Here is a 22119-nt window from a genome sequence, read left to right on the forward strand (position 1 = left end):
CGCGAGAGGGTCGTGTTGGGAGCCAACCCTGGGACTGGCCATTCGAGAGAAGGGCCTTCCTTGTTTCCCATGGCTTTTCTGGGCTCTACTCTCCTTCCCTCTTCTACGTCACACTTTTGCAACAGGAAAGGGAAGCGTCCAGGAGGCGAGGAACTTTAAATGCTAAGCGAGTCCGACCAGGTGTTTTAAATGCACAGCAGGGCCCAGGGCGGTGAGGGAAGCCGAGGGGCCCTGGGCCGGCCCGCGAGCTCCACCTTAGCCCAGGAACCGAGTGTCCCCTTTGTCCGGCCGGCTCCGACCCCGGCACTGACGCCCAGCCTTGTGAAAAGCAGTCGGGAATGCGGACAGCTCCCATCCGCGTTCACCGCGCCTCCGCCGCGAGAACCTGCCCGCCGCACTGCGCCTGCGCACACCTTGGCGCCCAGAGTGACTTCCAGTCCCAGCAGGCCGCGCGGCCATGCGGCCGGACGTCCTGGGAGAAGCGGGGGGAGGGCCGGGAAGGACCCGGTAGTCCTGGGAAGAGGGAGGGCCGGGGTGGTTGGAGCGTCCTGGGAGGAGCGAGGGGACGCGGAGGCGGGGCTTCCTGGGAGGAGCGAGAGCACGCGGAGGCGGAGCGTCCCGAGAGGGGCGAGCGCCGGGTGGGCCGGGCCTCCTCGTCCCAGGCCAGCCAGAGAGGAGGGCGCGGGCACAGCGCCACCTGTCCCCAGAGGACGAGGTCGGAGTCCTGTTCCCGGCGGGCCCCTGCTGTTCTAGCCTCCCAGGCCCGCACCGAGCGCCATGGCCCAGCCACCGCCTGACGTCAGCGAGGACGACTGTCTCCCGGAGTACCGCCACCTCTTCTGTCCGGACTTGCTTCGGTGAGGGCCGTGTCGGGGGCGCCCCAGGGAGCCGGGCAGGGGGCGGGGGCGCCTGCGGTGCGGGCTGCACGGGGACTGCGGTTTTACTGGGATGCGTGAGGACCCCATGCCTGATGGCCAGACTGTCCGGAGGTCCAGGTGCCCCAGAGATGCAACTGCTGGTGTTCTGATCTTTGCATGGCTGTGAGCACGGTCTGTTTGTCCTGTGGGTGATGGTGGGTGTTCATTAGCAATGCTCCGAGGTGGGAGTGAGTGTCAAAGGACACAACCAAGCCAAAGGTCAGGAGAGGGAAGGATTTATTATTGTCAGCAGCAAGTAAGGAGAACATTGGAGATTTTCCCCAAAGCGGAGTCTCCCCGCACAGCAAATTTGGGGAAGTTTTAAGCTAAAGGTGCATGCATATTCATGAAGGGTTTGGGCGGTTGAGAGACCAAGCTTTAATTGATTGAAGTCACAAGGGTCATCATCCCTGAGGTTCCAGTTGATCTGATGATTGCGCACTTCAGGCTAATCTTTACCATGGAAACAACTGGGAGTCTTTAAACCTGATTTATTATCTTTGCTATTGTTACTTCTCTTGCTGATGACAATCGTTAGTTTCTGTATTCTTTTTTTTTTAACTTGGATAGAGTTTGACCCCTATCCATTTCTTAAAACTTTTATTTTATTTATTTTTTTATACAGCAGGTTCTTATTAGTTATTTATTTTATACATATTTGTGTATATATGTCAATCCCGAACTCCCAATTCATCCCACCACCACGCCTCCCCGCCACTTTCCCCCCTTGGTGTCCATATGTTTGTTCTCTACATCTGTGTCTCTATTTCTGCCCTGCAAACCGGTTCATCTGTACCATTTTTCTAGGTTCCACATATATGCGTTAATATATGATATTTGTTTTTCTCTTTCTGACTTACTTCACTCTGTATGGCAGTCTCTAGGTCCATCCACGTCTCTACAAATGACCCAACTTCGTTCCTTTTTATGGCTGAGTAATATTCCATTGTATATATGTACCACATTTTCTTTATCCATTCGTCTGTCGATGGGCATTTAGGTTGCTTCCATGACCTGGCTATTGTAAATAATGCTGCCATGAACATTGGGGTGCATGTGTCTTTTTGAATTATGGTTTTCTCTGCATATATGCCCAGTAGTGGGATTGCTGGGTCCTAGGGTAATTCTATTTTTAGTTTTTTTAAGGAACCTCCATACTGTTCTCCATAGTGGCTGTATCAATTTACATTCCCACCAACAGTGTAGGAGGGTTCCCTTTTCTCCACACTCTCTCCAGCATTTGTTGTTTGCAGATTTTCTGATGATGCCCATTCTAACCCGTGTGAGGTGATACCTCATTGTAGTTTTGATTTGCATTTCTCTAATAATTAGTGATATTGAGCAGCTTTTCATGTGCCTCTTGGCCATCTGTATGTCTTCTTAGGAGAAATGTCTATTTAGGTCTTCTGCCCATTATTTGATTGGGTTGTTTGTTTTTTTAAATATTGAGCTGCATGAGCTGTTTATATATTTTGGAGATTAATCCTTTGTTGCTCCATTTGCAAATATTTTCTCCCATTCTGAGGGTTGTCTTTGTGTCTTGTCTGTAGTTTCCTTTGCTGGGCAAAAGCTTTTAAGTTTCATTAGGTCCCATTTGTTTATTTTTGTTTTTATTTCCATTACTCTAGGAGTTGCGTCAAAAAAAGACCTTGCTGTGATTTACGGCAAAGAGTGTTCTTCCTATGTTTTCCTCTAAGAGTTTTATAGTGTCTGGTCTTACATTTAAGTCTTTAATCTGCTTTGAGTTTATTTTTGTGTATGGTATTAGGGAGTGTTCTAATTTCCTTTTACATGTAGCTGTCCAGTGCTCCCAGCACCACTTATTGAAGAGACTATCTTTTCTCCATTATATATTCTTGCCTCCTTTGTCATAGATTAGTTGACCATAGGTGCATGGGTTTATCTCTGGGCTTTCTGTCCTGTTCCACTGATCTGTATTTCTCTTTTTGTGCCAGTACCATATTGTCTTGATTACTGTAGCTTTGTAGTATAGTCTGAAGTCAGGGAGTCTGATTCCTCCAGCTCCGTTTTTTTCCTTCAAGTCTGCTTTGGCTATTCGGGGTCTTTTGTGTCTCTACACAAATTTTAAGATTTTTTGTTCTAGTTCTGTAAAAAATGACACTGGTAATTTGATAGGGATTGCATTGAATCTGTAGATTGCTTTGGGTAGTAGTCATTTTCACAATATTGATTCTTCCAATCCAAGAACATGGTATATCTCTCCATCTGTTTGTGTCATCTTTGATTTCTTTCATCAGTGTCTTATAGTTTTCTGAGTACAGGTCTTTTACCTCCTTAGGTAGGTTTATTCCTAGGTATTTTATTCTTTTTGTTGCAATGGTAAATGGGATTGTTTCCTTAATTTCGCTTTCTGATCTTTTGTTGTTAGTGTATAGGAATGCAAGAGATTTCTGTGCATTAATTTTGTATCCTGCAACTTTACCAAATTCATTGATTAGCTCTAGTAGTTTTCTGGTGGCATCTTTAGGATTCTCTATGTATATTATCATGTCATCTGCAGTGACAGTTTTACTTCTTCTTTTCCAATTTGTATTCCTTTTATTTCTTTTTCTTCTCTGATTGCAGTGGTTAGGACTTCCAAACTATGCTGAATAATAGTGGCGAGAGTGGACATCCTTGTTTTTTTCCTGATCTTAGAGGAAGTGCTTTCAGGTTTTCACTATTGAGAATGATGTTGCTGTGGGTTTTTTCATACATGGCTTTTATTATGTTGAGGTAGGTTCCCTCTATGCCCACGTTCTGGAGAGTTTTTATCATAAATGGGTGTTGAATTTTGTCAAAAGCTTTTTCTGCATCTATTGAGATGATCATATGGTTTTCATTCTTCAATTTGTTAATATGGTGTATCACATTGATTGATTTGCATATATTGAAGAATCCTTGCGTCCCTGGTATAAATCCCACTTGATCATGGTGTATGATCCTTTTAATATGTTGTTGGATTCAGTTTGCTAGTATTTTGTTGGGGATTTTTGCATCTATATTCATCAGTGATACTGGTCTGTAATTTTCTTTTTTTGTAGTATCTTTATCTGGTTTTGGTATCAGGGTGCTGGTGGCCTCATAGAATGAGTTTGGGAGTGTTCCTTCCTCCACAATTTTTTGGAAGAGTTTGAGAAGGATGGGTGTTAGCTCTTCTCTAAATGTTTGATAGAATTCACCTGTGAGGCCATCTGGTCCTGCACTTTTGTTCGTTGGAAGATTTTTAATCACAGTTTCAATTTCATTACTTGTGATTGGTCTGTTCATATTTTCTATTTCTTCCTGGTTCAGTCTTGGAAGGTTATACCTTTCTAAGAATTTGTCCACTTCTTCCAGGTTGTCCATTTTATTGGCATATAGTTGCTTGTAGTAGTCTCTTAGGATGCTTTGTATTTCTGCGGTGTCTGTTGTAACTTCTCCTTTTTCATTTCTAATTTTATTGATTTGAGTCCTCTCCCTCTTTTTCTTGATGAGTCTGGCTAGTGGTTTACCAATTTTATTTATCTTCTCAAAGAACCAGCTTTTAGTTTTATTGATCTTTGCTATTGTTTTCTTTGTTTCTATTTCATTTATTTCTGCTCTGATCTTTATGGTTTATTTCCTTCTGCTAACTTTGGGTTTTGTTTGTTCTTCTTTCTTTAGTTCCTTTAGGTGTAAGGTTAGATTGTTTATTTGAGATTTTTCTTGTTTCTTGAGGTAGGCTTGTATTGCTATAAACTTCCCTCTTAGAACTGCTTTTGCTGCATCCCATAGGTTTTGGATCATTGTGTTTTCATTGTCATTTGTCTCTAGGTATTTTTTATTTCCTCTTTGATTTCTTCAGTGATCTCTTGGTTATTTAGTAATGTATTGTTTATCTTCCATGTGTTTGTGTTTTTTATGTTTTTTTCCCCTGTAATTGATTTCTAATCTCATAGCGTTATGGTCGGAAAAGATGCTTGATATGATTTCAATTTTCTTAAATTTACCGAGGCTTGATTTGTGACCCAAGATGTGATCTATCCTGGAGAACGTTCCATGTGCACTTGAGAAGGAAGTGTAATCTGCTGTTTTTGGATGGAATGTCCTATAAATATCAATTAAATCTATCTGGTCTATTTTGTCATTTAAAGTTTGTGTTTTGTTATTAATTTTCTGTCTGGATGATCTGTCCATTGGTGTAAGTGAGGTGTTAAAGTCCCCCACTATTATTATTATTATTTTTAAATTTATTTATTTATTTTTGACTGTGTTGGGTCTTCGTTGCTGCATGCGGGCTTTCTCTAGTTGCAGTGAGCAGGGGTACTCTTCGTTGTGGTGTGCAGGCTTCTCATTGTGGTGGCTTCTCTTGTTGCAGAGCACAGGCTCTAGGTGCACAGGCTTCAGTAGTTGTGGTGCGTGGGCTCAGTAGTTGTGGCTCACGGGCTCTAGAGCACAGGATCAGTAGTTGTGGTGCATGGGCTTAGTTGCTCCACGGTATGTGGGATCTTCCGGGCCAGGGCTTGAACCTGTGTCCCCTGCATTGGCAGGCAGATTCTTAACCACTGAGCCACCAGGGAAGCCCAAAGTCCCCCACTATTATTGTGTTACTGTCGATTTCCTCTTTTATAGCTGTTAGCAGTTGGCTTATGTATTGAGATGCTCCTATGTTGGGTGTATATCTATTTATAATTGTTATTTCTTCTTCCTGGATTGATCCCTTGATCGTTATGTAGTGTCCTTCCTTGTCTCTTGTAACATTCTTTATTTTAAAGTCTATTTTATCTGATATGAGTATTGCTACTCCAGCTTTCTTTTGATTTCCATTTACATGGAATATCTTTTTCCATCCTCTCACTTTCAGTCTGTATGTGTCCCTAAGTCTGAAGTGGGTCTCTTGTAGACAGCATATATATGTGACCCCTACCCATTTTTATTTAAAAAAAATTTTATTTATTTGGCAGCACCGGGTCTTAGTTGTGACATGTGGGATGGCATGTGGGATCTTCAGTTGTGGCATGCGGGGTCTAGTTCCCTGACCAGGGATCAGGTCCCTGCATCAGGAGCATGGAGTCTTAACCACTGGACCACCAGGGAAGTCCCAGTTTCTGTATTCTTTTGAGACCTGTTCGAGGACAAGACTGTGACCAGGCTTAGATCATAGAATGGCTTAGGCCAAAACTGCTTCTCTTATGTCAGGAAAGCCATGCGTGTTTCTCTTTCTCCAGGAACCGTCTACTCTATCCACTTAGCAGGTGGCTGGAGGAAGGCTTGTATGTTTTGAAAACATTTCTCATTTAATTGATAACTTTCTGCATAGAGACTTTTATGCATAGAGACATTCTTCCCAAAGATTCAAAAAGCTGAGGAATGCAGGCTTTAAAAAGCAGCGTTTCTCAAATTTGACAGAAGTGCCCAGTGCAGAGGGTCAGTGTCCTCCAGGAGCACCTCCTCCCCGCCCCCATTTAACGGGGGCCTCTTTAAAGAGCCTCTGTTTTCTTCTCTCAGGGACAAGGTAGCCTTCATCACAGGCGGCGGCTCTGGAATCGGGTTCCGGATTGCTGAGATTTTCATGCGGTAAGCACTGCTCTGTGTGCTCTGTGCCCCATCTTGCTCCCCACCCCCTTGCATAGACCCCACTGGACCCTGGGATCTTGGGCAAAATGCCGGTGGGTGGTGGGAACCCCTCTAGCCCCAGGGCCATCAGAGAGCATCTGAAAGGGGTCAAGTGCTGTCCGGGGAGAGGCAAGACTACAGCCTCTCCTAGAGATTAGTCTAGACTGTTGGGCTCTGGCCTCAGCACCCCCATTTGTACAAAGCGGGAGGATCCAAAGGTTGAGGTAATTCTACTGCAGTGTCCCCCAGGGTCTTGCTGAGCCAGGGTCAGTGTGGGCCGAGTTGGACCCTGGCACCATGCAGAGCACAGTGTCTCCTGGGACACAAGGTCTGTGGTCTCAGGCCCAGGTCAACAGTTTGTCACCCCCACCTAGGAGAGGCCTAGAGTTAGGCTGGGGTTAGGGGAGGTGAAGCTGGTTTCCTCCAGGACCCTGCTTTTCAGAGATGTCCCACTGGACGAGATTTTGGGACTCATCCATTCCAGGTGAATTTGTTTTCCTAGCTGGAAGCTTTGTTGCTTCTCTGAGCAGAGCGTGGCCAGCTGTGCTGTGGTGTCCTGAGGATTCAGTGGGACTGGCTTAGCAGGTGGTAGCTGGTACTGTTACTGAGTTTGAGGCTGGGTTTGTCGGGAGGTAAGGCAGGGGAGGTGCCCTGGCCCTGGAATGGGCTCTCTGTCCTTCACTCCAGCCTCCCGGGGAGACCCAGGTGGACCCAGCAGGACTCATGCAGAGTCTGGGCCCTGTGTCCAAGACTCACAGCTGCTCACATGGTGTTTGGGGCAAGGCCCACATCCCCGCATGGCTGGCATACCTCATGCCAGAGAGACCCAGCCCAGAAACCAGTGGTGCCTGCCTGAGGTCCTGCCACAGTCTCTCAGCCCCACAGAGGCCCCTGTGTCCTCTGCTAGCTGTGCCTTCAGCCCTAGGCTGGTGTTTAAGCCTGAGAGACCCTTTGGGGAGGGGGACCTTTGCTTCAAGCGCCAGGCAGGAGCCCGGCTGGGCGTGTCCCTTGCACCTTGCTGCCCTCACACCTGCCCTCTGGCTTTGCAGGCACGGCTGCCACACAGTCATCGCCAGCAGAAGTCTTCCCAGAGTGTCGATGGTAAGGGGTCTCTCCTGTGCCCACATGTCCATGGGTAGCTTTGGGGGCTGGGAGCCTGGGCCTGGAGGGTCCTGAGGTCCAGAGGATGATTACACCAAAACCTGCCCCTGTTCCAAATACAGAGCTTCAATGGAAGTGGCCCGCAGGGACATCCTTGTCTTTTTAAAGAATCTACTTATTGGGTCCTGTACAGGAACCCTTATGTTGGGTGGTACTGTGGCCCCAAGACAGATATCTGGGCTCACCAGGGTCATGAGGGTGGAGAGTCTCTCCACTGCCATGGCTGGTCTCGGGGCAGGGACTGGACGTCAGCTGGAGCTGCCGTTGACCTGTGACTAGTGACCAGGGGCCTGGAGGGTGATGAAAGGGGAGAGGGTGCGGGCTGTCTTAGCAGCGTCCACCAGGGGTCATGGCCCTAGGGAGTGGCCACTTGCCAGCTGTGTCTCTGCAGAGTGGGTTTCAGCAGCAGAGCCCGGCTTCCTGGCAGAACCTGGCTCATCATCCTTATCAGATTCTGAAGGGCTGTTCCTCCAGGCTGAGGCCACCGGCCTGCTGCCCACCTCTCTCTTCCTGTCCGGCCTCTAGGCTGCCAGAAAGCTGGCTGCTGCCACTGGCCAGAAGTGCCTCCCTTTATCTCTGGACGTCCGAGCTCCCCTGGCCATCATGGCAGCCGTGGAGCAGGCTCTGAAGGAGTTCGGGAAGATCGACATTCTCATTAACTGTGAGTCACTGTTGAGCGAGGCCAGGGGGCTTCCTTTTTTTTTTTAGAAAAATCACAGTACTTTATTATTTCCAGCGCAAAGGGCAGGTCTTTGAAAAACGAGGGGGCAAGTTCTGATTGCGGGGAGGAGGCCCCTTCTTGCTGGCTATGCATGAGCGAGTTCCACAGGACCACAATGACCGAGTCCCCACACAGGACCATCTTGGAGATGTAGCGGTGCTTGTTGACTGGCTTGGACTTCTTCTTGCTCCTGCCACTCTTGGGGACCTCGGTCCACACCTCCTTCACTTTCTCCAGCACCATGTTGCGGTGCCTATCAAAGGCCTTCACACGGCCCAGGAGCTTCTTGTTGCGGCAATCGATGAGCACTTGGGTGTTGTTCTTGACCGACTGTGTGAGCACGGGGAGTGGACCCATGTTAAACTCTTCCTCCTCCCGCTTCTGCAGCTCCTCTGGGGTCATCTCACCCTTGGGCTTGTTGAGGAGGCACATGGTGGCAGTGGTGGTGGCCGTGCTCTCAAGTCACTAATGTCTCCTCCACATTGCTTCGGCCTTCTGGCCAGGGGGCTTCTGACAGGTCAGCAATACCAGATCTCCCTGTTTGGAGGCCCCAGAACTGTCCTGGCTCCAGGCCACTGTCTCAGCCCAGCTCAGCTCCTTCCGGGTCAGTGCAGCTGTGGCTCAAGAGGATGCCCTGTGAACTAGGCTGAATCATAGAGTAGGGCCACTCTTGTGTCCTGAAATTCCCCCTTAAAGAAAAAGGACTACATGTTATTGTTTTAGTATAGTTTTAGATTCGCAGACTAATTGAGCAGATAGTACAGAGAACTCCACATACTATGAACACCTTGCATTTGTTACAACCGGGGAACCGATATTGATACATACGGTTCACTATAGTCCCTATTTTACATTCAGCTTCATTTTTGCTGAAATTTCCTTTAAAAACATCCTGCGTCTTATTTTCCTGCCACTAACAAAGTCATAAGCTGGGCAGCTTAAAACAACAGAAATATATTCTCTCACAGTCTGGAGGCCAGAAGTCTGAAAACAAGGCTCGGCGGAGCTTCTGTCCCAGGCCCTGCCCTCAGCTCCTGGGGTTGCTGCCTGGTGGGCCTTGGCTCTGGGCTGCACCCCTCCAGCCTCTGCCTTCCACACACTGCCATCCCCTGTGCACGTCTGTGTCCTCTTCTTTTTAAGGATGCCAATCCTTGGGCTTAGGCCACCCTAATTCAGTATGATTTACTCTTACCTTGATGACATCTGCAAAGACCATCTTTTCAAATAAGGTCACGTTCACAGGCACCAGGGGTTGGGACTTCAGCGCATTTTTTTAGGGACACAATCCAAACCATAAAACCCATCCTGCCCGTCATTCAGGAACTTGTCCAAATGCTCAGGTTTCCTTCCCTGGCCAACCTGGGCCACCCCGAGGGTCCAGATGCTTCAACTGCCCGGGGCTCCAGCACCATCCGCTCTCTCCTTCCACTGGCAGGTGCAGCCGGGAACTTCCTGTGCCCTGCCAGTGCCTTGTCCTCCAACGCCTTCAAGACCGTGATGGACATCGACACCTTGGGCACCTTCAACGTGTCTCGCGTACTCTACGAGAAGTTCTTCCATGTGAGTGTCCCGTGGCCAGGGCCTCCCCGCTTCTGGCCACCGCTCACTGCCCCTCTCGTGTGTTGCAGCGCCATGGAGGGGTGATCGTGAACATCACTGCAACCCTGGGTACCCGCGGGCAGGTGCTCCAAGTGCATGCAGGCTCTGCCAAGGCGGCCGTGGGTACGGGCGCCCCCTCTGGTCTGCCCACGTGGGTTCCTCCCCATCCCTGTCCCCGGAGGCCGGCAGTGTCCCCCCACCCCCACCCAGGCCTCCCTAAAGGCAGAGCAGCCCTGCTTCTCCCTCATGCCTGCCGGCCTCCCGTGCAGATGCGATGACACGGCACCTGGCTGTGGAGTGGGGCCCCCAGAACATCCGCGTCAACAGCCTTGCCCCCGGCCCCATCAGCGGCACAGAGGGCTTCCGGCGGCTGGGTAAGGCTCCCGGGAAGCCCAGGCCCCCCAGCGGGTGCTCCCCTAAGCACAGGCACCCCTGCCCCCTCCACCGTGCCTCCGAGGGCTCCCCTCCCACCTGGCTGGGACAGGCCTGGGATCAGTGCCAAATCCTCATGGCTTCCCAGGGTGGGCAAAGAGTCCGTCTCCAGGCTGGGGACAGTTTGCACAGCCCTGCAATGGACTAAGGGTCAGCTGGACTTGGGCAGCTGCCCCCTAGAGCTAGAGGCCAGGGGCTGCTGGCCTTGATGTGTGAGCCGGACACAAAGTGGGGCCCCATTGAAGCCTCCAGAGCCTTGGCAGGGTGAGCAGAGCAAGGCCCTGTGCTGGTTCTGTAGTGGTGTTACTGTACCTGGCCTGTTCCTGCTCCCCCAGGATGATGCTAACGATGCCCCCAACATTCCCGGGTGTGGTTCAGGGAAAGCTGGGCAGGGGAGGGTGGAGGGCCCCGGGGTCCTGGGGCCTACAGGGGCTGAGCCTCCCACTGCTTCCCAGGTGGCCCACAGGCCAGCATGAGGGCAAAGGTCCTGGCAAGCCCCCTGCAGAGGCTGGGGAACAAGACGGAGATCGCCCACAGCGCCCTCTTCCTGGCCAGCCCTTTGGCATCCTATGTGACGGGGGCCCTGCTGGTGGTTGATGGTGGGGCCTGGCTGACATTCCCTAACGACATCCAGTCGCTGGCGGACTTCTCATCCTTCTCTGCTAAGCTCTAGGTGATGTGCCACTCCCACCTTCAGGGGTCACCTGTGTCCTTGGCCCCCTCCCCAAAATACCCACCTAGTGGACTGATGGTCACTGTGCTGGGCCTGATGCCTTTCTCCTCAGTCTCTTACGTGTATTTCTAGATGTATTCTCGGGCACTGTTGGGTTCCCCTGCTCCACACATAGGGCAAGGCTCGAGTCTTCCAGGGCAAATGGGTGGTGCTGGGAGGGGCCAGCCCCACGGAGCTGCACTGCAGACCTCGGGGCCTCCCTGAAAACCAGAACCTGTATGGCTTGCCTGAAGAGGCTGGGAACCCTGTCTCTCTTTGGGAGCTCCCCTGGGTGACCCTCTCTGGGGGCCTGAGGGCTTGCTGGGCCCATGGGGGTGGGGGAAGGTGCCACTGCTCTCTGCTTCCCCTCCTCCCCCACCAGTCCCAGGGGTATGGCCAGCCCTTGAGACCTGCTCATCCTAGTCCTCTGAGCAGCAGCTTCCTTTGAGGATGGCTGAGGAGATGTAACCGCCCTGGTTGGGACCTGGCCCCTAAGCCTCCTGGGTCCCCGTCGCAGGGTGGTGGCAGGAACGTTCTAGGACTTTGGCTGGCTCCTGTCCCGTCCTGGGGGCGGGAGTGCTGGAGGGACACCCAGGAGCTCACAGCGTTCAGTCACACCATGAAGCTGCAGTTGGCGTGGGCTTCTGTGGAGAACCCCAGTCTCAGAGGTGGGCTTGTTTGTAGGACAGGAACTGCTGATTGGCCATCTGTGGTTTGGTGGCCGGCAGACACGTTCTCAGTGCCCGGGGCATGCGGGCGACCAGGTGGCGGGAGAGTGTGGGTGCTGGGCAGGCCCCCCGGTCGCTGGGGTGAGGAGTACTGATGGAGGGCTGGGAGGGGGCAGAGGGGGCCACTGTATCCACCTCCAGGAGACGCACACAGCCTGGTGGCCTGCTGCTTGCCCCAGCCTGGCCACTCACACCCCCAGGGCTGTGCAGGAGGTGGGTGCCCCTCAGTGCTCTCCAGTGACCTTGTGTCTGCTGGCATTTCTGACAGGCAGGGGACAGTGTGCTGCAGAGGAGCTGGTCCACACCTGCTCTCGGATCCCTGCGACCTGCCTCCCGCCTGCCCAGCCTGAGCGCCAAACCTGACAATTCCAACAAGAGTGTCTGAAGCAGAGACTGGCCTTTCCTCTAGGAACCGTGCTGCATCCACATTCCCTCCTCATGGCCCTGTCTCCCATGCATGGGGGGCAGGGACTAGGCAGTGTGGCTGGCCTGCTGACCTGCTCACACACGCCGGGGAGGTCTGGGTTCCAGCGCTTCGAGAGTGTTGAGGAGGCCAGGACGCAGGGGTGTCCCCCTTGCACAACCCAGGGTCAGGGCTGTCCCGCCACCCCAGCCCCTGCCTAGGCTGGCCTCCTTTCCCCTCCTGCCTGCATCCAGTGGGTGTCCTGAGGTGGCTCCCATGGCCTGGGTGGAGAGAAGGGGGCATTTCAGGCTATCTTCTCTTCCTTGCTCTCCCGCTTTGAGACCTTTGCTTGGCAAAGAGATGCCAAACTAGGGAGGCTGGAGAAGCGTGTTTAAGCCTCTCCACAAGACCTGTGTCCTGGGTCCTGTCCCCGGGGGTGTATGCTGCAGAAGGGACCTCTGCCGGCCTCCAGTGACACGGGCAGGGTTGCTCCCCACCTGCCCTGGAGTCTGTCCTTTGCTGGGACATCCCCAGAGGACTTAGTCCTTGGTCATTTAGGGGCTCACTTTCTAGGTCCTCCAGGTGGCCTGTCCCCATTGTCACCAGCACCCTCCCTCAGGCCCAGGGGGTGGGGGATCTCTGGACCCTCAATTCTTCCCCAATGACCACTCTTTGACACACATCCAGGCCAGGACCTAAGGCGGCCACTTGGATCCTGGGCTTGTTTTCTGTGCTGTTTGTTACAAACTTCAAGGTGCTCAAAGCTGTTGGTCTGCCCTCTGGCTGGACATGCGGCTTGGGTGCCCCCTTCCTCCCTGCCCCCATCTGTACCGTCCATTTGCATAAGCACGGGTCCTAGAGTTTTGCCAGAAAATGCATTTACTTAAAAAATAATCATTTTCCTGTGAAAATATCTATTCATTGGACTTCACAAATGTTTTTAGAAGGAGAAGGAGGGCACCTGAACAGAATCACTGGTGATCTGGGCGTTTAGTGGTGTGTCTACTTCCTGTCTTTTTCCTGTGAAGAGTTTAGAAAACACTTTTTACCTAATACGTGAAGCCCTGGTCCTGAGGCAGGGGGAGCCCACCCTGAGGCGAGGGGAGGCTGTCTGCTCCCCTGGTGGGAGGGGTGTCCTCCACAGCTGGTCCTGGAGTGGGGCGGGGGGCGCTGCCTGCCCTGCAAGCTCCTGGTGCTGCCACTAGAGTCCTGAGCTTGAGCCCTCTGCCCCAGATATCCACACCCACCTGAGTTCCTTCCCGCCTTCATGGGTGCAGGGGCATGGCAGGGAGGCCACCGGGCAGAAGGAGCTCCGCTTGCCATTTAAACAGAGACCAGGGTGTGGTGGCATCAAGTCTACCAGCAAGGCAGGCAGATGGGCGCTCGTGATGCCACGGGAGGAGGAAAGAACCATGAAGGCAGTTCCTGGGGAGCTGCAACCATAGACCCCACGTGCCAGAGAGCTGAGGCCTGCCGTCCCTGGAGGAGACAGAGAAGGCCCTGGGGAGGGTGTCCCGCCAGCCACATTCAAAGGCCTGGGACTCAACAGCAGCGTAGCTCCAGGAGGACAGAAGAGAATGAAAGGAGTGAGCCTTTTATTACTGTTAGTCAGGATTCTCCAGGAAACAGAGCCAGTAGGATATATATAGATCTGCAGGAGGAGATTTATTATAGGGACTGGCTCATGTGACTGTGGGGGCTGAGAAGTCCCATGATCTGCCAACTGCAAGCTGGAGACCCGGCAAAGCAGATGGCGTGATTCAGTCTGAGCCCGAAGGCCCAAGAACCAGGGGCTCCGACAGCCAAGGGCACCGGAAGGTGGATGTCCCCGCTCAAGCAGAGAGCGAGGGAACTTGCCCTTTCTCAGCTCACACTGATGAAGTCAGGTCTTCCATCTACTGAATCAAATGCTAATCTCTGAGAAATACCCAGAGATACCGATCTACCAGCTATCTGGGCACACATTAGCCCCGTAAAGCTGACACAAAGTTAAACATCACAGTTGCACACACCATGAGGTCCGTGCCCATGCTCATCGTCTGCATGTGGTGGTCAGTTTGGCTGTAAGGAATCTGCCTTGCTGTTTGGCTTAGTCCACCAGCCCCGGCTGTCATCCTGCAGGTCCAGGACACCTGCTGGGGGCTTGTGGGTCACGGGCACACCTGGCGCGTTTCACTTGCCAGGTGGGCTCTGGGACGAGCTGGCAAAGGAGGGCCAGGTGCACGTGGTGAGGGAGTTAACACCGGCCCCAGCAGTGGCACTCGGACTTGGTGGCAGTTGGCAGAGAACTAGGTTGTCCCCTTCCACATTAACAATCTCTACAATTCCCTTAGAAAATGCCAGGTTCCCTGAAAGGAAGGATCATCTTTTATGTGTGAACCTCAGCTGTGGAAGCTGATTTACAGACCCCGCCCACTCCGAGTCCCCCTTCCATGGCATGAGGATGCCTCACGTCTTTTCAGAACTACACATAAAAACATCACGGCCGGGCTTCTCTGGTGGCACGGTGGTTAAGAATCCGCCTGCCAATGCAAGGGACATGGGTTCGAGCCCTGGCCTGGGAAGATCCCACATGCTGCGGAGCAACTAAGCCCGTGCGCCGTAACTACTGAGCCTGTGCTCTAGAGCCCGCGAGCTACAACTACTGAAGCCTGTGTGCCTAGAGCCTGTGTTCTGCAACGAGAAGCCACAACAATGAGAAGCCTGCGCACCGCAACGAAGAGTAGCCCCTGCTCTCCGCAACTAGAGAAAGCCCGTGTGCAGAAATGAAGACCCAACACAGCCAAAACAAAAACAAAACAAAACAAATAAGTTAATTAAAAAAATAAACAGGAAACATCATGGCTACAGCATAGGGCTGCCCACCACCGGGGTGCAGCCTTCCAGCCCCTGCTCCACGTTGTACATTTTTATTTTTATTTTATTTTTTTGGCTGTGTGTCTTCATTTCTGTGCGAGCGGGGGGCCCCTCTTCATCGCTGTGCGCGGGCCTCTCACTATCGTGGCCTCTCTTGTTGCGGAGCACAGGCTCCAGACGCGCAGACTCAGTAGTTGTGGCTCACGGGCCCAGTTGCTCCGCGGCATGTGGGATCTTCCCAGACCAGGGCTCGAACCCGTGTCCCCTGCATTGGCAGGCAGATTCTCAACCACTGCGCCACCAGGGAAGCCCTGTACAGTTTTTTGAATGAATATGTGAATGACCCCTGTGTGTTGTGAGCCACAGAAGGTGTCCCCGAGGCGTCGCCATGATGCAGTGAACTTTAAAATTCACTTATCTAAACTGTTAACTTGGAGTTTGGGGGAGTTTCTCTGCCGACTCCTGTTGCCATGGTAACTTGGTAAAACTCACTGGCTTGCCTGTGCTTTGTCTGCGGTCACCCTGGAAAGGGCTGGAGGTCGTGCTTTTTTGTTTCTTGGTCCCTTGGTTGGCATCCTCCACACGTAGGTCTCTGGTGGCCCCGCGCACTGTGGGACCTGCCAGGGGTGGGCCACTCAGATGGAGGAGGAGACTTGGGAGGCTGAGGCTGACCTTGCCCGGACGCGGTCCACCCACCAGGTGCACACTGAGCCCTTTGCCTGGTGCCCTGGCTGGGGGCTGGCACAAGCACGACTGTCCCTCCGGAACTTCCTCTCGGCCATGCACGTGGGCTCGCGGAGTGAAGCAGGGAGAGATGGTAAATCCCCAAGCACCTTGCCAGTTGGAGGCTCAGCAGATGTTCCCCTCTCCTCTGACCCTCACATTGCTTTGTCCTTCTCATGTGGGTCAGACTGAGCCTGCCTTGCAGTGGTCACGCCCCCACCCTGGGCTGTTTGTCCAGGCGGGGTCCTGCTCACCCCTGGCTCTGCCCCGAGGCCCGATCATGCTGCAGCCGGGCAGCCGTGTCCTCTTGAGCAGGGCAGAGGGGCTCTCCGGGGTCAGGGCTTCCCAGGCCGGGGAGGGGACTGGGCGTGGGCCCCTTGGGGCATTTCCCTCTGGGCACTTAGGCTGGTCTCTGCTGGATGCTGTAACAGATACAAAGAGGGGATGTGGGGGGAGATCCTGGGAAGTTCACAGGCTCCAGGGGTGGGATGCACTGGAGCTTGGGGACAAAGCTGGGGCCCAGGGTTCGGGGGTTCTTCCTTCTCCCACTTGACCTGCCCTGTTAACCTGCCCCTCCCCTCGCTGCCCTTCTGCTCTCTCTGCCCAGGTCCCAGCTGCCCTGTGTGCAAGCTGTAGCCCAGCCCCCTCAAAAGAGACGGCATTCCTTCTGTCAGACACACATCCCGGTTCTTGGGAAAGGTGCTCCCTTCGGGTCAGGGTCTGGCTCTTGCTCAATAAACCATGGCCAAGGGTTGACTGCATTATATGAACCTGGCAACTCCCACTGCTTCTAGAAAACGCGTGTGAGCAGGCATCCCATGTGGGTCCTGACTCACATCAAACACACTCACTAGAAACCAATGTGTAGACCAGCGTGCTGAGAATGTGTGTGTGCGTGTGTGTGTGTGTGTGAGATCGCATGAGTCTCAGGTCCCCTCTCTGGCAAAACCCGAGGGCCAGTGGGAGATGGCAGAGGCTCCCTGCTCACCTCTTGGGCCAGAGTTCTGCCCATCTCGGCTCTTCTGTCCTAGGGGCCGTGGGGGACCAGATCCTTCTTTGGACTTACCTTTTCCTTGATTGTGCTAATCGGGCCCTTCAAGGGAACAGCCCCTCAGATGGGATTGCTGGATTTCATGTTTACCGCTGCATCCTGGTCCAGGTCTCTGGGATTAGACCTACATTACCCTGTCAGCAGACAGAGGTTTCTATAACTCTTCAGTCATTTATTTACTGATTATCTTGCATTATTTCCTAGGTGACACATGTTATTAGTATGGAGTTCCTTAACTCAACTCCCAGAGCATAACTTTATTTTCACATTTTGGAGTATTTGGGGGGCACCTCATCGCATCCCTACATCAGAGCATCTCAATGAGACAGCACCTGACAGGCGTCTGCTGAAGAAGGAATAAGGAATGTTAGGAATATGCAGAATTAACGTTTAACTTTTCCACCATCACATGTAATTTGGACAATTTTTACCCCATGGGAGGAGAATGGTGTGAATTATATCTTCACCTCTGGAAAATGTGACCCGAGGCTAAGAAAGGAAGTTCTGAATCTGCGTACAAACCTCTCCCAGCCTGGTGCTTGGCGCCCATCCCCCCGCCGTGGGCTGTGATTCTGGCTGCAGGGGAGGCATGGGAGGTGTGGGATTTGGGCGCTGTGGGGACTGGAGATGCCTGTCCTCACAGGAAGATGGGACCAGGTGCCAGCAACTGCAGAGTGAAATGTTAAAATAAGAAAATCATCCAAACCTCGGCTGAGTCAGGAGGAATTAAATTGTGCCTTACAAACTCATGGTCTATTTTTACTCTAAGAAATGTACTTTACTAAACTTGAAGGTGAGAAAAAAATCCTTCCCCACTGAATAAATATCAGTAAACAGGAGTATGGACTGTGCTCTTGGCTTCAGGAGGCCACGGGGAGGGTGCGTGTGATCTAGACCTAAAATTGACTCTGTTCTCAGTTTACTTACTCTACACAAAATGTATATGTAGTTTTTTTTTTTTTTCTTTTTAAAAATATTTTATTTATTCATTTTTGGCTGCGTTGGGTCTTCGTTGCTGCACGCTGGCTTCTCTCTAGTTGCAGCGAGTGGGGGCTGCTCTTCGTTGCGGTGCGCGGGCTTCTCATTGCGGTGGCTTCTCTTGTTGCGGAACACGGACTCTAGGTGCACGGGCTTCAGTAGTTGTGGCTCGCGGACTCTAGAGCACAGGCTCAGTAGTTGTGGCGCACTGGCTTAGTTGCTCCACGGCATGTGGGATCTTCCCGGACCCGGGCTCAAACCCGTGTCCCCTGCATTGGCAGGCGGATTCCTAACCACTGCGCCACCAGGGAAGCCCTGTATATGTAGTTTTTAAAATTTTTATATTGAAAATATTTGGCCAGCAGTTTGTAGCTTGATTGAGGTATAACTGACATTCAGAAGACCGCACATGAGTGAAATCTACAGTTTGGTGAGTTCTGACATTTCTACATCCGTGAAACCATCACCACAATTAAGAGGATGAACATACCCATCGCCTGTAAAACGCCTCCTCCCGCCCCTTGGAAACCCCCTCATTTCTCCCTGCCCCTTCATCCCAGGTGACCCAGCCAGGATGGCAGTTCAGGACTGGGAGGGGGAGGCCAGCCTCTTCTGGGTGGGAGGAGAAGGTGGGACAGGAGGTAGAGGTGCTGAGCCCTCAGCCAGGTCCAGAACCCCTTTCCTGGGGCGCCCAGTGGCAGGCTGTTTGGTGGCCCTGCTCCTCCCTTGCTCTGGCCCCATCACGGGCCTGTGGCAGGTCACTTCGTCCTCCAGAATAAAGCTCTGCCCCCTCCTGCTGTCCATCTCCAGGGCATATCCATGGCCTCCCTGGGGCACTAGGTCCACCACTGGCCAGCTGAGAGGCTTCCCCTTGACTGCGGGCTGGCTCCTTCTGGAGCTCTGGGTGGAGGGCTTGCTCCAAATGCAGATGTCCGGCCCAGCACAGCCCGTAGTGCTCGCTGAGAAGGGACCTGTCACAGAAGCATCTGTCCTGTCCCCATGGGAGGTGGGCTTCTTTAGACGCCCCGAGAACTGTTCCACAACTCTCTGGTCTGGGTTCCCAACATCACTCCACCTTGGACACAACTTACTTTCAATCTTCAAATGGCTGATAGGGATGGTCTCACAAATAGGTGGTGGAAGAACAGATGGTTCTGGGAAACCGGCTCATTAAGTGAGAGAAACAAAAGTGGGTCCCTATTTTACACCACATTTTTTAAAAGTCCAGGGACTTCCCTGGTAGTGCAGTGGTTAAGAATCTGCTTGCCAGGGCAGGGGATATGGGTTCTAGCCCTGGTCCAGGAAGATTCCACATGCCGCAGAGCAACTATGCCCACGTGCGCCACAACTTCTGAGCCTGCGCTCTAGAGCCTGCGAGCCACAACTACTGACCCCATGTGCCACAACTACTGAAGCCCGTGCACCTAGAGCCTATGCTCCACAACAAGAGAAGCCACCGCAATGAGAAGCCCGCGCACAACAACGAAGAGTAGCCCCCGCTCGCCGCAACTAGAGAAAGCCCGTGCCAGCAATGAAGACCCAACGCAGCCAAAAAAAAAAAAATTCCAAATAGCTTAACGACATACTTGAGAAAGGAAAAGCTATAAATAGAGGTGGATATCTTTGAGACTTTGGGTACAGGATTTACTTACTGAATTTAAAAAGTGTTTAATTATGAAATCCTTAAAATATGTGGACAAGCCCAGACGCACATGTACTCACCCGCCAGGTTTACCAGATGTTGGTACTGTGTCCTGTTTATTCCCAGTCTGCCTGTTTTGGGAGGAAATAAATGTTACAGGTACAGCTACCTTTTACCACTTTCCTCCTCTGTCCCCCTCAATATAATTCCCACTTTCGTTGTGGTATTTTTACTACAAATGAAGGTGTTCAAAAACAATATATGTATTGAAACTTTGCAAAAATGGTATTACACAGTATCTGTTCTGTAACTTGCTTTCTCACACAGCTTGTTTTAGAAGTCTGCCCATGTGGTTGTGTGAGGATGTGATCCATTTGCTGAAACTGCTCAGTATTCCATCACAACAGACTTCCCCTCAGCCAGCCAGCAAGCTCTTCACGGGACTACGGAAACCAGGGCTGCCTCAACACCCCTTTCCTTCCTCCTCTTGGACCTGAAGGTGGAGAAGCAGGAGTGCCAGGTTAAGGGGACACAGAGCTTCAGCTGTATTAGTTCTGTGAATCCCCACACTTGGTTGACATCAGACTAAATTTCTACTGGTTGATGTCAAATGCTATCGTTACTCATTCCCTTGATTATCAGTGTGGTTAAGCATCTTTTTTAATGTTTATTGGCCAATTGAGTTTCTTCCTCTGGAACTGCTTATTTGTATTCACTGCTGATTTTTCTACTAGTTTGCTGTTCTTTTACTGTTTTATGAGGAATTCTTGTGTATTCTGGAAATAAATCCATTGTCAGTTACATCTGTTTTAAATATCTCTTCCCGGTTGCTATGGACTGAATTGTGTCCCCCCAAATTCATGTGTTGAAGCCCTAGCCCCCAAAGCAATGGTATTTGGAGATGGGGCCTTTTGGGAGATAATTACCATTAGATGAGTTCATGTAGATGACCTCCCATGATAGAATTGCTGCCTTATAAAAAGAGGAAGAGGGAGAGATGGCTGTCTTCCCCATGCTAGGACACACCTAGAAGGAGACCCTCACCACAAGCTAGGAAGAGAGCTCTCAACAGGAAGGAATTTGCTGGTGTGAAAAGTAATGAAAGGAAACCTCACCAAAATGGAACCAGGGTGCCAGACGGGGGAGCTTTCATGCGCATACCACTCAACATCAGCACAGATCCCAACATGTCCCAGCAGGAAGGGATACTACTTTACTACCCAGCAGGAGGAAGAAACAATTTCTCTGTAACCAGCAACAGTCCAGCCAATGAAAGACTGTCACAACTCAGCCAATGAAAAGCCACTGCACCTAGAACTCCCAGTTTCCTCCAATGGGCTCTTTGTTTATGACAGCTCCTCTCAACTCCTCCTTCTCCCCTATAAAAGCATTTCCTTTCCTTTGCTGGACATAGTTGCATGTCTCCAATTACAACTCTTTGTGGCTTCTGAGTAAACCCATGTTGCTGGTAAAATAACTGGCTTTTTAATTGTTTTAGGTTAACACTGGCATCTTGATCTTGCATTTCCCAGACTGCAGAATTATGAAAAATAAATGTGCTTTTTAACGAACCAGTATATGGCATTTGGTCACAGCAGCATGAGCAGACTAAGACACCAGTCTATGATGTGTCTTTCATCAAACAGAAGGATAATTTTTTTAAATTAATCTTTACTAAGGCATAATTTACATACAGTAAAATTCATTCTTTGTCGTGTACAGTTCTGTGAATTTTGACAAACACATTCAGTTATAGAACCACCATTACAATCAAGATATGAAACAGTTCCTTCACTTCAACAAATTTCCCTCTCCCCCAGCCCTCCCACCCTCTATTTGATTTGTGTCCCTTTACTTTTGGGAAGTTTAAATTTTAATGTATTTAACTTTAAGTCATTGTCTTTTTAAAAATGGTTTGTAATTTTTATTCTTGTGTGAGAAACTTTCTTTCTCCAAGGTCATAAAGCTATTTTTCAATGTCTTCTTAAAGTTTTAAAGTTTTGCTTTTTTTTTTTTTTCTGGCCACACCTTGTGGCTTGCAGGATCTTAGTTCCCTGACCAGGAATCGAACCTGCACCCTCAGCAGCATGAAGTCCTAACCACTGGAGTGCCAGGGAATTCCCTTGCTTTCCACTTTTATGTCTTTGATGGCTCTAATTATTTTTGTATCTGATGTGACATAGGGATCTAGTTGTAAGGTTTCTGTACAGACAGCTAGCACCAGCTATAGAAAAGTCCATCTTCCTTATGATTAGCAAAGCCACCAAGGATAAAAATGATGGGTTTGACTACCCAAAATGAAAGATTTATGTCTAATCTTCCCTAACAGGCAGAGTTCATGAAGGGGTCACAGGCAGGGAGAAGATACTTGCAACATCAAAAACATATGAGGGATTTTACCTAAAGAAAAAGTCAGAGAACCCAAAAGAAAAGCAAGTGCTACAATTGGGCAATTCACAGATCCTAGTGGTCAGTAAACACAGTAAGATACACTCAACCACATTAGCATTCAGCTAAATTCAAATAAGACAAGATGAGCTGCCGTTTTAAGTTCATCAGACTAGCAAAAATGGGAGAAATCATATGTAATCTCTTTTGTAATTTTGGTGTATTTCCGCA

The 22119-nt window shown here is 50.9% G+C and overlaps 1 protein-coding gene and 1 pseudogene across 2 annotated transcripts; one reads left to right on the forward strand and one right to left on the reverse strand.

The window, feature by feature from the left end:
- The first annotated feature begins 607 nt into the window (after nucleotides 1-607).
- Nucleotides 608-20315, forward strand: DECR2 (2,4-dienoyl-CoA reductase 2). Of its 2 annotated transcripts, none has more exons than XM_060031369.2 (9): nucleotides 608-857; nucleotides 6387-6455; nucleotides 7544-7595; nucleotides 8181-8316; nucleotides 9812-9936; nucleotides 10005-10098; nucleotides 10245-10349; nucleotides 10863-11080; nucleotides 19828-20315. In XM_060031369.2, the coding sequence occupies exons 1-8, from the start codon at nucleotides 778-780 to the stop codon at nucleotides 11078-11080; spliced, it is 879 nt and encodes a 292-aa protein (XP_059887352.1). In that variant the 5' UTR covers nucleotides 608-777; the 3' UTR covers nucleotides 19828-20315. The 2 variants fall into 2 exon arrangements, with proteins under 2 accessions (XP_059887352.1, XP_059887351.1); XM_060031368.1 differs by lacking the exon at nucleotides 19828-20315 and adding an exon at nucleotides 12116-13237.
- Nucleotides 8389-9280, reverse strand: LOC132438547 (small nuclear ribonucleoprotein Sm D2 pseudogene; annotated as a pseudogene).
- Nucleotides 20316-22119: the final 1804 nt, after the last annotated feature.

The sequence above is a fragment of the Delphinus delphis genome, chromosome 15, assembly GCF_949987515.2.
Source record: "Delphinus delphis chromosome 15, mDelDel1.2, whole genome shotgun sequence".
NCBI lineage: Eukaryota > Metazoa > Chordata > Mammalia > Artiodactyla > Delphinidae > Delphinus > Delphinus delphis.